Source organism: Exophiala oligosperma, assembly GCF_000835515.1.
Source record: "Exophiala oligosperma strain CBS 72588 unplaced genomic scaffold supercont1.9, whole genome shotgun sequence".
Taxonomy (NCBI): Eukaryota; Fungi; Ascomycota; class Eurotiomycetes; order Chaetothyriales; family Herpotrichiellaceae; genus Exophiala; species Exophiala oligosperma.
The window spans coordinates 1,529,962-1,547,207 of record NW_015622826.1 but is presented as its reverse complement, the minus strand read 5'-3'; the positions used below and the strand labels follow the sequence as shown (position 1 = coordinate 1,547,207).

Here is a 17,246-nt window from a genome sequence, read left to right as displayed (position 1 = left end):
TTAATTGCTTACCTGTATTAGTTACTTGCTGCGTTCCCGCAACCATCGCGTCACCCATTTCGAAGCGCCGTCTTCAACCAACCCACTTTGTCGTTGGATGCGGCAGTGCAAGTCTGACTTATTAGCCCTTAGACACCATTCTGGATCTACCATCCTATTCTTCCATCCTCAAAAACATAAACTGACACGAGGTTTTAAAGATAGATCTGAAGAGGGGTTTTGCAAGGCCTACGTATACTTATTTGAGTTGTATACTATATTTCTATCTTGTAACTTTCCCGCCCCAGCCTCTGCTGCTGCTCCTCCTCCTTTTCGGGCTGCCAAAGATCATGGCTCCCAGGCCTCAAATCCACAGTAGGTAATTCCGCCATGTGCAGTTTTGCGCTGCCATACGGCCTCAACTCTACGGGAAACGCTCTGCCGGTACAATTGCGATGTCCCGGGAGTGGCGGATTGGGCGCGTACCCATCCTTCAACTCCCAGTCCAACTCACAAGCCAGGACGGAAATGCTCACTGGTGGTCGCTCCTCGTGCCAGATGGGATGTGGCAACCACTCGGCGTAACGATTTGGGTACTCATAGAACTTCAAGGTCGAGACGTCGATGGCCACATTCCACGGCTCTCGAGGCAGTATAGTCCAGTCTCTGGCCCGTTGAGGAGCCGAGTCTCCCGGATACCTCGCTGGCCGACTATATGAATAGTCTCCGGCAATAGACAAGGCATAGAGCAATGCACCGTGATAGATCGAAACCGTGTCGTTTGCTCGCTGCTCAATGCGCACCTGGGCGCCAAACAAGACTTCGATCCGGGTTCGGCCTGCCGGGACGATCATCGTGTGCAATCCCGTGGAACCGTCCGGCTCAAGACGATGAGCCTTGCCAGAGTCAACCCAGACGTTGCTCTCGTCAAGTACAGCCCATCCAGGCACTCGGAACGAAAATCTGAACGCGGATCTTGCTTTGATCTCATAGTTGAGGTAATTCGTAAATGGATAATTTGTCTCGCACTTGATCCGGACCTTGTTTCTTTTGTTCAGTGTCGTACTGACATGCGCCGGGCTGAGCAAAGCGTGAGCAAGTCCGTCATCGCCCACCTTCACAAACGAAGCCGGCACCCACTTCGAATACCCCTGCATATTGACAGTACAACAGGGGAAATTCGGCTCTGTGCCAAAAGTCTGACCCCAAGGACCAACGTTCCAGAACGGAGAACCATCGAGTTGATGACTTATTGGTTGATTGGTTTGGGCGATATACTGATGTGCCCACCAATGTGGCATAAACATTACCGGAAGAGCATTGTAAGCTGCCAGCTCAGACTTGTCGGCAAAGTCACGATCTCCCACAGCCTGATAGAGATAGTTGAGGGAGAACATGGTCTCCACCACACTGCATAACTCCGTGCCACGAACTGGACTGAGCCCAGCCTCGCGCTCGTCGCCGATAATCGCACCAGACGGGGTTCCATGATACTCAAACGTCCAATTGACCCCGTTCCTCGTGGTGTTGAGCAAGGTATCGTCCTGCACCAGTCTCCTCATGACCGCGGGCCATTTCAGGCCCTGCCCCGCGTTGACACCGTGCACGTAAGGGAACAAGCTATCGGTCAACTCGACCGGGTACGTATCAAGGTCGTTCTTGAGATAGTTGTCCTCGTGGAACCAATACGCCCAGTCGTATGCCATCTCGTACATGTGGACGATGCAGTGATGGATCTCCCTTTCGTTGTTTCTGGGGTGCTTTTCGTACAACCACTGTAGCGCCATGACCATGTCCGCGGCCCTCGATCGGCCCCATTGTTCGTCGAACTGGTCGCCGGGTTTCCACACGTACCCCTGATGCTTGTTCGAGAGCATCTGATACATGAGCTTGACGAAGCGGTGCATCGCGGGCAAGATCATGGCCTCGCCCAGTTCCGGTTCGGCCTCGACCAATTGCATTAACCCCAGGAACAAAGGGTACCTTCCCCAAAAATTGCGCCGGGACAGGTCGGTCTCCGGTCCCAGCCAGCCGTCGGCCTGTTGATGGCCAATAACCCAGTCGGTGACGCGGAGGACATGGTGTTTTAGTCGAGCGTCATCCGTTAGCCACGCCAACGGCACGAGAGCATTGTAGGAATATGGCCAAGCTTCATTTAACCCTGCTCCGGCCAGTGGTCAGTACAGAGCGATGCTGGACCCCTGGACGTTGTACAGGGGCGGGACGTGCCGAACGTACATGAATATTCCTGATCCCCTCCAAGCCAAGGCGCATCTTTGACCAGGCGATAGAACTCGTGCAAGTGACCCGGCAAGCCATCAGCCATTAGGTCCAGCTGTTGCTTGAGCCACCCCGAAGGCTTCACCTCGCCTAGTGGCAAAGGTTGAAATTTCAAAGGTAGTACTATTCAAAAAGTGAGTCAAACGCATGCCAAGTTGGCTTTCTAAAATTTGTGCACCGGGGAGAATGGAACGACAGGTGTTAAGGTGTTGCAAATTTTTCGCCACGTACATGTCGTATTGTAGGAATCCGGCTCTTTGATCGGTTGCTGTGGATCGTCTTTGGGTGATCGTACATTCCACCTCTTCCAAGAGAGTTCTGGGTTCGTCGTTATCGGACTCTTGGAAGATTTGTGGCAGCATCCTTGGTCTTGACATTGGGTTCAGTATTCATATACACAAATATAACCGATGAAATCCATATGGCGCCGTACCTGCATGTACCACAACTAGCGAACCACCAAGAAGCAGGGCTGATAATTTATACAACAATGCCCATGATAATAACAACATTGTTGTAGTTCCCTCCACTAGGCACACAGACCAAAATAAGGAAACCCCAAAAAGGAAAAAGGGAGAGTCTGCGCCGGCGCGAGACGACAAGATGTGTTTTATGTTTATGAAACTTGTAAGAATGTACGTTGGTGTAAGAAACGAATCCAAGTTTGACCGTGTGACCATCTCCGGCTATTGAAACTCCAACAATCATCAAGTACGAGTACGAGTACGAGTACGGAGTATTAATTTGATGCTTCTTTCTCCCCCGTCTTTCGGTCTCCAAAGATTACATAACAAGCATATGGATGGACGGAGTAGGTTAAGTGTCCGAATAGAACTAGTGCGGCGGGACGGTATCAATGACTAAGCTAAGATACCTACAACACCTAAGTTTCTATCTCGTAGAGATACAGACGGATGAGGAAGTAGAAGAGTACTGTTTCAGCTGAGCGCAGAAGCAGGGTTTTGTTCAAAATGACGTAGCCCCGAAGCTGCTGAAGCATTTTGGGCCAACGATTTCGCTGCATGATCATGCAAGTGCCTTGTTTACCATCTAATTATTTCTTGATTACCGTCGGAGCACCGTCAGCATCGTCGCCAGCAACCGCAGATCCGAGCAGGCCTGCATGATAGGATCAGCCCATCCATTCCCATCATCATTTGCGGTATAGGTGATTTCCGTGTGTATTTGATCAGTCTGATGCTGATTCTCGGGAAGACCATCAACCATAAAACAACAAGCAACGCTCTCACCAATATCCCGCATAGCTATAAGATCTACAGTCCATAATGGTAGATACGAAGAGCCAGGCCTGGAAAAGGAAATATGTCAACGAGCCTCGCAATCCTGACCGCAATCGAACCCAAAATGCAACCAAAAATTTAATTCACAATCAACACCGCGATCAAGATCGCAATTCACACCGCGACGTCAATCGAAGGCCAGCTCCCGAAGGCGATGAAGTCAATCGGTCCAGAATACCAGAATTGAACCCAGGCCCACCTACTGGAGACGATATTCAGCAACGTCTCGGACAACCCGGAGCGGTCGACGACGTCACAAAGACAAGACCGGCCGCTATTCACGTGTTGGCACTCAAATGGCAAGACAGTGAGGCCAAGAAAATGAAGCCGCCATATGATTTGGTTTGTCGGGTATTTTCTGAAGAATTGGGGTACGATGTCACCAAGTATGATATCCCGAGAAAAGACGCAACGCAAAGTTTGCGCCTCAAGGTGGCCGAATTTCTGCCCCCCGACAACTCTCCCAGCAGTGATACGTACATCATCTACTACATTGGCCACGGAGGCAGGGGCAGTGACGAGAGTCTGAGCTTTTTCAGGTACGTACAACTTGCAGCTGACCAGCCAGCCAGCCAACCCAACCTCAGAATCAGGCCTGACGAAGTTTTCTACTAGTCATCGCGGAGAGACAGAAGAGGACCTCATTGAACAATTCCAGTACGTATCATGACCGCAGTGACCCCATCCAAAGTTCTCTACCTCCGTGAAGGAAAAGCGATTGCATGCTCACCGACTGACTCTCACCACAGGGAGGATGGAAAGAAAGCCGGACGCGTGAGGCTACCCGAGGTCCTGACCCGCCTGCCCCAATGCGACCTCGCACTCATTCTGGATTGCTGTTACGCCGGAGCGGCTTTCAATGACATAGACACAACTCTTACTCCGAATCATTTGTACCAGGTGCTGGCGGCAAGCACAGCGTACGGGAAGACTTGGGACGGGCAGTTCAGTAAACGTATGTGCGAATTTTTGCAACGCAAGAGGAAGGAAAGGTTGGATAAAGTGTCGATCAGGGCCATCTCCGGGACCGTCAGGAACACACTTCAACTGCGTTATCCACGAATGGGACCGTCTAACGACGAAGGGCACCACAATACGGTCATTGACCACCCCAAAGCATCGCACGATGACGCGATAAAGCTCCCACTGGACCTTCCTGTCCCCCGGCCCCAGAAGGTGATAGACCGTAAAGTCGTTCACTGAATATCCGTTTAGATAGAGTGACAACCACGATCAGCAATCAATTTTTAGATAGGAGTATCTTTTCCCAAAGCTGCTCCTCACAATTTCCAATTCGATGTCTTAAAAACACTCCATAGAATCCCCCGAGAGAGAGAGAGAAATTCGACCAAAAAAAAGAATAGCACTTGTGTGTCGTTTACCAAGTATCTCTTCTCATCCAGTCCCTCGGTCCGCACAAAATTGCATGCTGCATTTAATATGGAGTCGATGCTTTCTTTTTGATATTATTTACTAGGTATGTATCTGAACCAAATATTTGGTCACCTCATCCTAAACTCGAGAATTCGACCCAAAAAGAGTCCTGTGTTTTACCTCAAATTATTATACCTCAACCGCCGCCCAGTCCACCATCCCACAGCCCCTGATCTCCTCCCCAAATACTGCATTTTCAAAGCTCAACCCGTAGGAGATTCGCAACGCCACGCGGACAAGTTTGGTGAATTCTTGTACGCGGACACCATGCTGCTGAAAGCGGCGTAGAGGCCCAAGATACAAGTGACGCACGAACCGAGGTAGTAGATGACGTCGAATACATTCCACAAGAGTTCCTTCCTGAACCCTCGCGCCCACCGCCTGAACCCGCCGTCCACCCTCTGGACCTGTCCCGTCGCGGGGTCGAACGTCTCCTGTGGGAGCATGGCGTCCCGTTGGACCTTGAACCCGATCATCATGAAGGGCGGGAAGGTGTAGGTGAATTGCAGGATGCACCCTGCCCCGACCAGCACGATCCACGTGTTGATCTGGGGCACGGACTGGGAAACCACCCAAGCCGCGATCCAGTAGACGGGGACGATGAAGACAAAGATCCACTTCCCTCGCTTGCTCTCGAGCCGGGGGAACTTCAGCAGGTCCCGGCCCATGTTGTTGTAAAACACCTTGATGCCGATGTTGCCGTACAGCACGGCCGCGATGAGACCGGTGATGAGGCCAAAGACGTTGCCGACGGTCTGCCACGAATAAGGGGAGACCCCTTGGTACGAGACGTTGTAAGCGTACTGTCCTTGCCTGCATTGTACCATGAGAACCTGGCCAGCACCGTCAACGGCGACAAGCTAAAGTGATATACTCACATGCAGTAGGTGTAGACCCCATAAACCATATAGCAGAGGTAGATGAGGATATCGGCGCAGAGCAACCCCTTCCAAAAGTCCATGGGTCTACGCATCTCCGACATCAACTCGACGAAAAGAGTGGCTCCACCGAACGAGAAGACGGCATTCATGAGGCCATTGACGTTGTTGACCAAGCCGAGTCCAGGCGGCGCTGAACCCGAGACCTTGATGGGGTCGGGGTGGTTGATGTTGAAGGTAGGATTCGAAGCGGCGTACAGCTTGTAGTTGGGAGGTGAATGAGCCATGACACCCATCCTGATGAGAACGTCGGGTTAGCCATTCAACCGTAAACGGGAAAGGGTTGGTCACTCACGTTGCAAAGATGACAAACAAGTTCATAAAAACGGCCCAAGAAGCGAGCCAGCCAAATCGCTGAAGAGTGCGGATCTGGCCGACGATACATCCAAAGATGGTACAGACGACCATGCACACAATGAAGCAGAGACTACCTTTGGACAACTGGCTGATGGATTGACCCGAGGTCAAGATGATCAGGGCGACGTTGAGGAAAAATTGGAACGACTGGAGGCCGTTGCAGGTGTGGCGGAACCAAGTCCCGTAGACACGGAAGGCGATGTCGCCGTATCCTTTCATCGGGTATCGGTCACTATCGAGCTGGAGATACATCTTCCAGAGCTGGTAACCGCTGTACCCACCGAGCCCACCAAAAACCGTGAACAAGGCGACACCGGGACCGAGGCCCATCTGACTGAAAGCGAACCCGGTGCTGAAGGGACCCAGAATGTCGGTGGTGATCAAGTAAAACACCGCGGACCTGAGTGGCATGAGAGTCAGTTGACCGCCAGCACAACTATAATCGTCCACGGGTGAGTCGTCAACTTACCAGGTGGCGGTCCGAGCAGCTCTCGAAGCTTGAACCCACTCCTCGTCACTGACGGCCATGGATTCAAAGTTCTTCTCGTGTACCGTCTTTTCGTTTCCGGAATCGGTACCGGACTCGATCGGTCGTGCGATTTGGGCTTCACCCTGCGCGCTGATGGAAAGACGCGGCTGGGCGATCGAAGTACGCCGTGTGGCACGCTTGCGGAGAATCTTCTCCTTCATGAAAGCGGTGGCAGGGCCATCCGTGGCTTGATAATCGCTGCCTGGACCATAGAGGCGGTCCTCCTCGGCTCGGGTGATTTTGGCATAGTGCAGGTACTCCTCGATGGTGATGCTGGGGTCGTGCAGCTTTTCGATCATTCGCTGAGGGTATGAGTTAAGGTCAGGAGCATCGCCAGAGACAGAAAGGCGAGGGTCAGAGGCAGCACCAATGCCGGCAATTGATCCTACTCCGGAAGCCATGGTCGGAAGTATCAGCAGTCGAGGAGATTCTCAAGTTGAATGCAAGATCTGTTTCCCCGTGGACGAGAACGTGGAGGCGAGCAACGGCGCAACGGTTCGGACTATATAGATCCTGGATCGTCCACCCACGTACATGCAAACAGACTCTCTCTCTCTTCCATCTCTAACTCTCGCTTCGCATCTCCTGCCCTCCCCTCTCCACTGGCCACAGGGTAGACGGGATGCCGATTAGAGGGTTACACTCCCAGGTAAGGCATGTTTTGGTGACAGAAGCGAAGACAAGGGTATTGCCTCACTACATTGGTTCTCATCAAAGATCCCCGTACTCGTACTGATAGGTCGATGTGGTATAATTGGCTTTCTCCCACTCGTATCCCCCGACTAGCCTCTCGGTGTAGCAAAGGGAGATAGCATAGCCGAAGTTTGAGATTACCATGTCAAACCGTGGTCATAGTTTAACAGTTTGGAGGCTCCAAATCGCATGACCAGGGAAAGCTTGACGTTCTTGACCCGGACCGTTGCTCCATGTTCGACTTGAATCGACTTATGGATGAGGGCGATCAACCACACCACCGCATGATTGGGTGGAAGGGGAGAGGTGTGGTGAAATCATGCGACGGTCGACACTCCAGAATGGGAAGAGATTAACGCACTAGGGCAGGTCGATGTTGATATGTCCAAGAGATTTGTTTCGTCCCCCAGGAGCGATGGTCCGGTCGCGTTCAAGGGTGATCAGCCGTTTGATACTCGTACACGTTGGAAGAGAAGAAAAGAGTCGCATCCTTTGACCTGTCATTCGTGTGAAGTCCAGCTCGTTCCATAGCGAGATCGACAATACGCAAGTCGTAGAGGTCGGGGTGATTTGTCCGCAATCCTCTCGATCCCTCAAAACACCAGCCACGTTGGCGCGAGGGGAATCGAGATACGAGCTCGTAAACTGGGAATTCGTCAAAAGGATCGCCCAGTGGTGTTCCTTTTTCGCAGCGCCACATCGCTTGGGGGGCTGCGGTAAGTCGCAATCTAGCGCTTCTTCGCTCTCGGATCAATGTAACTTGGACGTTTGTGCGAAGCAATGGCTAAGCTTCTCCTCAAAGCTTGTCGCCATCAAGGATATAGAGTTCTCCCTCTAGTGGTGTGCGGGATACTTGTAATGGTGTCTCGCCACACACACACACCCTCTCTGTTTTGTCCCATGCTCAAGTTGCGACGCTCCATCTCTTCACTACTAGAATAGCGGAAATGAGGGTGCCCCGAGTACTCGTACGGTTACCACGGCTTCGCTGTCTCGCGAGTGCTTCCACTTTCTGTAACTCGTACAATAAAGACCGATCGATGATGATCGAATGTCTCGGGCCGTCGGTGGAGGAGAAGAAGGAGACAAAAGAGAGAGTTCCTGACTTTCACTGATGTCACGATGCGGGATGCCATCGGGGCCCATGTCGCTTCCTCTGTTCCTGTCTCCAGCAGGGTTCTCGAAGTATGTTTTTCGCTGCCACCGGGGGTGTTCCGTTTGATGCATGCAAGGATGAAGGAATGGTTATCGACGCATGGGAGCGGTACACCCGGCGCCCCCTTCCCCAGACATATCGCGAGTGGACAAGAGATTTGCCCAGGTCTGTGCTCTAGAAGCCTTCCATGCGGCGATTACTCCGGGGAAGGTTGCATTGCAGATGGATCCATCATCCCCAGAAGGATGAATACTCGTAGTTGCACGGCGCACACGTACAGAGTATTCCTTAGAGACACGCGAGCAGAACTGGTCCAAGCCAGCTCTTGTATCCAACGACCCTGGACAACGTCTGTCTTCGAATGACTAAATCATCTCGTTATAGGGAGTTGCTGTCTACCTATAATTGGACTCACATATCGTCGGCCCTTATCCCTCAAAAGCATGTCTCGACTCGGGTCAAGATGCTCAACGAGTACTTGGGAGTATTTTTCACCCAAGATGAACCTACAGAACCCTGGCAAGCTATCCAAAATATGCCTTTCGTTCACTACGGGCTGTACCCCCTGTATAGACTTCTCGTTTGGTTCCCCCCTTGCCACTTAACCCCAGGTACCTCCACCTCCGCCTCTACCCTGTCTCTTCTGCGCGCTCAATCTCCAGTCGTCTTCACCGGCATACTTGTTGTGCAACGGCTGAATCCGTTCGGCCTTCTTCCGCTTGCTCAGGCGATCCGTCGGTGCAACCTTGAAGAACGTCGGCGCCGCCTCAACCAGCCATTTGGGTTCAATGACCGTCGTGCAATGCATGTACTCTTTCGTCGTGAGTACAAGAGTATGAAAGATGACATGCTCCGCAGCTTTACCAAAGAGCGAACTGCTGGGATGCATGTAGACCGGCGTACCCTCGATCAGCGTCTTGTACCCTTCTTGTGGATCTTTGCGTGCCGAGTTACGGAAGAACCCAGAGCACAAGGCTTGACGAACTTTCAGCGTGTTACGCCCGCAGGATACAATGTGGTGCTTGTATCGTTCCATTATGGACACCAGCTGCTGCCGCACATCTCGAGCACGTGCAATTTGACGCTTCTGAATAAAGTTTTCGAAACACCAGGGATCGCTGTATCGTGATTGCTTCCACGCATTGTACACATTCAACAGAGTGAGGTGATCGCCATGAGGATCGTGGAACTTGGCCTTTTTCTGATCAGCTTGCTGCTGCTTTTCCTTTGGTCGGTAGAAGACTGTCTGCACGGAAAGCATGGCCACGATAGTGAGCATTTCGTCTGAACAGCCCATATCTTCCGACGCGATCAGTGCTTTGGACAGCGATGGCTCCATAGGGAAATCCGCCATCTTACGACCAAGTCTGGTGAGCAGGCCTTCATCGTCGAGAGCCGACAGTGCATACAATTCCTCTAGTGCTGTCAACATGGTATTGGTGGGAGGTGGGTCCATGAAGTCAAAGTGCAAGAGATCATTGATGCCCATGGCTTTCAACATGAGGATGGTGTTTGACAAATTCTGACGCTGAATCTCAGGAATACTGGTTGGCAACATTTCCGACTGATATGCCGCTTCGGTGTATAGCCGAAAGCATTTTCCGGGTCCTGTACGACCAGCACGTCCAGCTCGCTGCTTCGCTTGAGCCTGTGAAATCGGTGTGACAACAAGAGAGTCCATTCCAAGTTTGGGATCATACGCATTCTGCTTGACGAAGCCAGGGTCAATCACGTAGTAGATATGATCGATTGTGATTGACGTTTCTGCAATGTTTGTCGCAATAACGACCTTTCGGCTTCCAGGTGGCGCGGGGTCAAAGATCCTGCTTTGCATCTCACTAGGGAGCGCTGAGTAGACCGGCAAGATGATCAATTCCGGGACACTTGGCCCGAGGGCCTTCATCCTCTCATACAACACTTCACAGCTGGTATCAATTTCCTCTTGGCCAGTCAAGAACAACAGGATATCACCAGGTGGCTCAGTCAGGTGGATTTGCATGACGGTGGTCAAAGCAGCATCCAAATAATCCTCCTCGGGTTCTCTTGAGTACATGATCTCGACTGGGAAGGTCCGACCTGGAATAGTGAAGATAGGACACTTATTGAAGAATTCCGAGAACTTTTCTGCATCAAGCGTCGCCGACGTAACGATGAGCTTCATGTCGGGACGTCTCTTCAATGTTTTCTTAAGCAACCCGAAAAGTACATCAGTCGCAATGGTTCTCTCGTGAGCCTCGTCAAGCATGACGACGCTATAGCGTTTGAGGTCTGGATCCAGGAGAATCTCTCGTTGTAGCATACCATCCGTCATGTATTTGATCCTGGTGTCGGGCGACGTTCTGTCTTCAAAACGTATCGTGTAACCAACTTCCCTACCAAGTTCACACCCAACTTCTTCTGAGACACGCTTCGCAACGGACATGGCGGCAACACGACGTGGTTGGGTACAGCCAATGATGCCATTGTTAGCATAGCCTGCTTCGGCAAGGTATTGGGTGACCTGGGTGGTCTTTCCCGAACCAGTATCACCAACAACGATAAGGAGTTGGTTTTGCGCAATTGCATCCAGCAATTGCTTCCGAAATTTGTAGACGGGCAGAGATTCTCGCTGCTGTTTGATGGTCATGTCTGTCCTTCGTCCTAGGGATTGGTTCTTGCCTTGAGTCACTCGCCTCCATTCCGGTACGGTGTCTGTAGCTTTGAAGGTTTGTTGCTGAGCCTGTCTCAGTTCCGACGCGAATTTCCGTTGCTCGGGATTGATCATGGGATCTTGCCACTGCGCGTTGAGGTCGACCTTGGATGCTTCTTCTGCTGCTTTATCGGCAGCTTCCTGTTGTTTCAATTCCCTCCGTTCCTTGGCCAATGTCGTTCCTGCTTGAGCAGCTCTGTTCAAAGACCCTTCGGGGGCTTTGACGACTCGGATAGGTGAAAGTTCTAGTGACTGCTTGGTTTGGCCAGCTAGGAAAGGTGGTTCTTCCTCTCTGACCTCGATGTCCACATCTACTTCTTCCTCATCAAACTGACCCTGGCCATTCAGAGTCGCGTTGTAGTCCTCGTCAATATCAGGATAATCCTGGGCGGATATCGCGCCGGAGGCGATAAGCTGTTTGATTTCCCACCGCTCAGGTGAAGTCATCCTCTTTCTGTTCTTTCGTGAATTCGAGTTGTAGTCATCTTCAATTACAGGGACTGTATTACCGAGGCCGCCATAACGATCCTCAGAAGGCATCCCGTCCAATCGTTCCAGATTAGCCCCAGAAGCGATTCGTCGCGAAGGCACCAGATCTTGACCAGTCACTTGGTCAACCTCTTTCATGGACAAACTGATTTTGTTGTTTTCAAGTTTGATGACCTTCACTTTGACCGGCTGGCCTCGTGACAAAAGATCCGAAGGATGGTTGACCCTTGCGCCTTCTTGTATGGCTGATACATGTATCAAGCCACTTGCACGACCTTTGACGCCTTGCAGATCTGCAAACGCTCCGAAATCTTTAATCCCATTGATCGTGGCATCGTAAATTTTGTAGAGGACAGGAGATTCGTCAATCTCCTTTCGAGGGGGCTTTTTGAAATCATCGTCGTCCTCGTAGTCTCTTCGTCTGCTCTTGCGATGGCCATTCCGTCTCTCATCGTACCGATCTCGACGGTCGTCGTAGTCTCTATCTCGGTCGCGGCGGTGGCGAGATTTTCTCTCCTCTTGCGGACTCGGGCTTCTCGACAAGTATTTCTGTCTCGGTTTCCTGTCTCTCGGATAATCATCTCGGTCGGGACTACGACTTCGTTTCCTGCTTCTCGTCGAGTTCCCATTCGTGCCACTTCCAGTCTTGCCGGCAAGCCCTTCGAGAAGCGCAAAGGTGTCGTCGTCCTCCGGCGTTCCAGGGTCTGGAGGTCGGCTTTCGTCGATCGTCTTTTGCCCGACCATGTCATCCTCGTAATCGTCCCATGCTTGTTCTCGGTCGGGTACAGCCAGTCCTTTGAACACTCGTGCCTTACGCCCGATAGCGTCCAACTCATCCATGTCTGACTTGCCATTTTCTTGCGGCTTTTTCTGGACTTTATGCTTGGGGTGCATCGTCAAAATCAATCTGTCCACGCTCTCCACCAGACTATTGGGGAACTCTGCTCCCATCGCAGCCAGCGAGGCCTTGAACTCGTGGAGGTTGCCACCACATTTTTCATGCTGGTCAATGACAAACTCGGCGAGAGTCTTGTCGTTGATTCCCAAGTGGTTTTGCAATTCGGAGGTGACTTTGGAAACGAGCGACAGGAGTTCGAGGGAGGTAAAATCGTCCATGGCCGCTGCTTGCCGGGTTTAGAGCCCGTGGAAGATTGCCCTGAGTGTTGGATCAGAGTACTGCGTATCCGGATTTAAAAAAAAGTGGTATGTCGACAAACTGCGCCGCCGAGGTGGCTGATGGCGTCGAGTTGAGTGGACGGAAAAGGCTCCAGACACAAAATTGTTACCGTACACTACTGACCGAGTACTCCGCAGACTGTGGCGAGTGAGTTGACAGTTGGTGTGGCTTGTGTACCCTTACAGTATGTGGCTGGTGTGAGGGACCTTGGTTACGAGTACGAGTACGGAGTACGGAGAACCGAGTACCGTAGAATTACAAAATGCCATCATATTCGGTCACTCCGTCCATGTCTCGCTTAAACTGGCTCGATCTGAAAAATGCACCAGTGAATCGTGACTGCCGACGACCGTTTTCATGGGCGATGAGCCTCATTCTGGAACCGATGGCGCTTGGCTTCACGGGCTGATTTGAGGGCCATGAGGGTCTCTGAAAGGGTCGATGTTCATCCCAGGGTCTCGGTTCTCAACGCAACTTGGTTTCCTTGGTTCATGCCGTGTCTCTACTAACGAGTACGAGTCCCTTCGTTATTTGTATGTAATCCCACCCCCTCCAACTGACGTCGCCTCTCTCTTCCACCCCGCCCGATCCTTGTACGAGTTACTTCTTTCCCAGGAGAGCTCTTCTCGGCTTCTTCTTCATTCTTCTTCCCTCTCCAGCCGTTCCCTTTTAAAACATTGTCGAGCTTCACCCGAAAGTCGTCACCGCACTCGATCACACAGAACCCCCCCAAAAAGGAAAACCACTTCTCGAAATGGACAACATCAGAGCAAAGTTGAAGCGTAGAATGAGCCACAAGGACAAAGAAGGTATGTACCTTGACTTGATCGAGCTTCTCCCTCCCCTCTCTCTCTCTCTCCTTCTCCCAGCTACTACTTGTCCCTTTCGTCGGCCTGCTTTTCAACACCAACCCCCGCCTCTCTATCTCCCCAGTGTCCCTCAGCTAACGTCAATCTGTCCCCAGTCAACTTCGACGACCACGACTCGGCCGACGAAGAAACCATGGACTACGTTGGCAAGGAAGCTGAAGATGCAGAGAAGGCGGGATACGATACCGGCAAGCCAGGTAGCTTCCTGAACAGACTCATCATGCACGGCAACAAGAAGACGGAAGACCAACTTGCCCGTGAAGCTGCAGCTGCTAATCCTGAAGCCGGTGGCGCCGACCGTGTTGTCACTCAGCGATAAGCGCAGCCGGCCACCCAACCAAGGCAAAATATGGATCTTCGGACAAGCTGTTGAACCTGCCGGACAGTGGGAAGTGGCTGTCGAGTCTTCTTGTGTTCGATCACTACTATGGTGGAAGAGAGAAACCGAGCCCTCAGCCTCGACCATGTGTTGCCGGTGGACGACTTCCTACATCCACGCAGAAATGGAACTCTAGCATTCATTTGCACAGGTATAAATCAGTATTGGTTGTATCTAGATTGATAGCAGAAGATGAAATTCATTATCATTCCATTACAGACCTCTCCAGATATGTCGTTATTTGTAGTGGTGCTACTGCTCGTTATATTATACATGTAAATATGGTTACACATCTTTAGTCGCTGTAATAAACGTCCTCGCTGCCCAAAAATATACATGAGATTGTGTCCACATAATGACTAGTCGTGACGCCTCGAGAGATCGTTGAGATCATCACTAATCCAACACGCTCAGGCCACCGTTGCAGCAGCAGCAGGAGGAGAGATTTCGTTCGAAGCATCCTCGAACTCGGTATGCGATGATCCCGACACCCAACTTGACGGTAGCACTTCCTCCGGTTCAGCCAAGTCCAACTGCGAAGTGCTTGCCGGCATCGCTGTCTCGTCCGTGGGCACACTTGGGACCTTCATGCGCTTCTTGTACGCGAGCACACGTTTTCTGAGCTCCGGATTCGCCGAGAACTCGACAAGGCACGTGTTGATCTTGTCCTCAACCATGCTCTTTGCATAAAAGGCAACATCCCGATCTTTCAAATTGGAAACAAACCTATAACTCAACCACAAGAACAGCACAAGACCTTTGTGCAGGTCTTCCAAAGCTTCGAGGTACGCTCTATCTCCCGAGATAGGCTCCTCAAGCACCTCGAGGTTGAGCTCGGGAATGTCCATGATGTCTACATCGCGTTTTTCGGCGATGACCCTAGCCAAGGCGTGCGCTACAGCCTCAAGACGACTTGACCCTCGAGAGCATGGAGCGGCACTGAAGACAATCCTGTCTGTGGTGGTCAGGCCACGGACTGACTCGATATGACGAGCAATATAGCTCTGGTCACGGATGCTACACATCTTGAAGCGTTTGTGCATCGAAGCCGATCCAGTGACACGGCGGAGAATGTACTCAAACGGAGTGCCCTTGGGAAGGCGAGAGGCTAGTTCTTCCATATAGTCGCCGGGGGGTAACAAGCCTGCAAACTTAAGGGGAACCTCCTGCGTGTTCATGGCTTGACGGACGAGGGGTAAGTCTTCGTCATTGAGAGTGGTGACTAGTCCAACGTTTGCTTCCGACGCGGCCTTTGACTTCGTGTTATGAACATCCTGGTGGGCGCTGCGGTATCGGCCAGCTCGACCGCCTATCTGCTTGATCTGCGAGACCGAAAGTTGTTCGTGGTGGGTTCCATTCCATCTAGACACGCCGTGGAATATAATACGTTTGACGCTCCTTTCAATAGTCAGTCAGTAAGAGAGCAAAAGTGTCAGTATAGGGGAGCGTACAAGTTGAGGCCCATGCCGATGGCATCACTCGCCACCAGATAGTCATAGTCATTGTCTGGATCATTGAACAGCGCGGCTTGGGCTGCTCTCGTCTCAGGCGGCAGACTGCCATATACAATCGCGCAATGCCGGCCCGTGTCAAGCTCAATCTGCTTCTTCAAGGCGTGAATGTTCATCACTGAGAAGGTCACTATACAATCGCCCTTTCTCAAATTCTTCAGGTCACCACCCAGACTTTTCGTCATGACCTTCAGAGGATTAAGCCTTCTGTACTCGTGCACTTCCAGTGTGTCGCCAGTTGCTGCACATAACTCACGGATCAGAGGAAGAGCTCTTGCCTCTCCACACAAATGGACCTCTTTTGCGTTGGCCCCTAAGAATGCCCGTGTCCATGCCCATCCACGATCAGGAGATGCAATCATCTGTATTTCGTCAATGACGGCGACATCCACCTTCTTCGAAACCTCCACCATCTCTACTGTCGAGGCGTATAGTGAAACATCTGAATCCTCGTCCCGCCTAATGTCGTCTCCCGTTACTAGATCACACTTTGCACCTTTTGCTTTGAAGCGTGAGTAGACTTCATGTGCCAGTAACCTCAGGGGCCCTGCATAGAAACCATTGTTCTGTTCTTCAAGTCTTTTGAGTGCGTTGTATGTCTTGCCAGAATTTGTTGGTCCGATATGCAGATGGACATTCCGTTGAATCTGTCTCGCCGCAGTGTACCATTCCGTCGGATATCGCAGATCGGTAAGGAGATCACCACTCATTGTTCCATCCTTGATGTTCTGTGTGAGGACGAAGTCGATAAAGCCAAAATGCAGATTTGTCTGCAGATTCTTTTGCGAAGTGGATTGAGCCTTCCCTATGTCCGTAAAGAGCTTTTCCTCCTGCTCTGTGAGCGCTTGGCCTGGGGATTGCAATATATCACCCAGGCGCTTTGTATAATTTTCCCAATGGACCCCTCCAGGATCAAGAGACTCCATTTGCGACATATCAGACTCGGTCGAAGCGTCCGTTGATGTTAAATCCTCCTTGAGTTCAACTAGGGCTTTATGCACTCGCTTTTCTAGCCACTGATGAGATCCAAGATCATCTTCATCGCCTCTTCCCCTGAAAGAGCGCCCTGAGGCATTCCCTGAATTGAAGGATGGTCTGAATCTCGAAGAAGGTTTTGAGGGTCTAGAGGGTCTGGGGCCCCTCGAGGATTTGGAGGGCTTGGAGGGCTTGTAATCATTCCTATACCAGGCATTGGTAGTCCTGAAGCCCCTATTTAGATTATAGGTTGGGTTTGACGCATCGGAAACAAGGGCTCGGAAGGCACAGAAGAGACATTGGCCCCTTCGGGTTGAACGAGCGAGCATAGCTCCAGCCGACGGCGCCGCAGTAGAGGTAGCAGCGTAGATTAAGAAGTTATTCAGGGGTGATCATGCAACAGGTTGATCACAAGATCTCTGGTCTGCATGGTGCTGGCAGTGGCAAGACAGACTGAAGTGGTTGTTGTTGAAGGTTCGTAGATATGAGG

The 17,246-nt window shown here is 51.5% G+C and overlaps 7 protein-coding genes across 7 annotated transcripts; 3 read left to right on the top strand and 4 right to left on the bottom strand.

Annotated features, from left to right (window-relative positions):
• Positions 1-254: 254 nt before the first annotated feature.
• PV06_09124 (uncharacterized protein) lies at positions 255-2,771 on the bottom strand (the record flags this gene model as incomplete). The annotated part of the gene is made up of 4 exons (XM_016410540.1): positions 255-2,140; positions 2,218-2,382; positions 2,491-2,628; positions 2,693-2,771. The coding sequence occupies 4 exons, from the start codon at positions 2,769-2,771 to the stop codon at positions 255-257; spliced, it is 2,268 nt and encodes a 755-aa protein (XP_016259562.1).
• A 774-nt stretch (positions 2,772-3,545) lies between these two features.
• Positions 3,546-4,763, top strand: PV06_09123 (uncharacterized protein; the record flags this gene model as incomplete). Its single annotated transcript, XM_016410539.1, has 3 exons — positions 3,546-4,099; positions 4,176-4,217; positions 4,310-4,763. 3 exons carry the CDS (start codon positions 3,546-3,548, stop codon positions 4,761-4,763), a joined length of 1,050 nt encoding a protein of 349 aa, XP_016259561.1.
• A 309-nt stretch (positions 4,764-5,072) lies between these two features.
• Positions 5,073-8,570, bottom strand: PV06_09122 (uncharacterized protein). The gene is made up of 4 exons (XM_016410538.1): positions 6,759-8,570; positions 6,228-6,689; positions 5,873-6,169; positions 5,073-5,807 (listed from the first exon to the last, which is right to left on the bottom strand). The coding sequence occupies exons 1-4, from the start codon at positions 7,217-7,219 to the stop codon at positions 5,198-5,200; spliced, it is 1,830 nt and encodes a 609-aa protein (XP_016259560.1). The 5' UTR covers positions 7,220-8,570; the 3' UTR covers positions 5,073-5,197.
• Positions 8,571-9,009: 439 nt separating this feature from the next.
• Positions 9,010-13,085, bottom strand: PV06_09121 (uncharacterized protein). The gene has a single exon (XM_016410537.1). It carries the CDS (start codon positions 12,959-12,961, stop codon positions 9,269-9,271), a length of 3,693 nt encoding a protein of 1,230 aa, XP_016259559.1. The 5' UTR covers positions 12,962-13,085; the 3' UTR covers positions 9,010-9,268.
• Positions 13,086-13,463: 378 nt separating this feature from the next.
• On the top strand, positions 13,464-13,808 carry PV06_09120 (uncharacterized protein; the record flags this gene model as incomplete). The annotated part of the gene is made up of 1 exon (XM_016410536.1): positions 13,464-13,808. The coding sequence occupies one exon, from the start codon at positions 13,464-13,466 to the stop codon at positions 13,806-13,808; it is 345 nt and encodes a 114-aa protein (XP_016259558.1).
• Positions 13,777-14,210, top strand: PV06_09119 (uncharacterized protein; the record flags this gene model as incomplete). Its single annotated transcript, XM_016410535.1, has 2 exons — positions 13,777-13,831; positions 13,987-14,210. The coding sequence occupies 2 exons, from the start codon at positions 13,777-13,779 to the stop codon at positions 14,208-14,210; spliced, it is 279 nt and encodes a 92-aa protein (XP_016259557.1).
• Positions 14,211-14,680: 470 nt separating this feature from the next.
• Positions 14,681-17,241, bottom strand: PV06_09118 (uncharacterized protein; the record flags this gene model as incomplete). The annotated part of the gene is made up of 2 exons (XM_016410534.1): positions 15,722-17,241; positions 14,681-15,668 (listed from the first exon to the last, which is right to left on the bottom strand). Exons 1-2 carry the CDS (start codon positions 17,083-17,085, stop codon positions 14,681-14,683), a joined length of 2,352 nt encoding a protein of 783 aa, XP_016259556.1. The 5' UTR covers positions 17,086-17,241.
• Between the last annotated feature and the right edge of the window lie 5 nt (positions 17,242-17,246).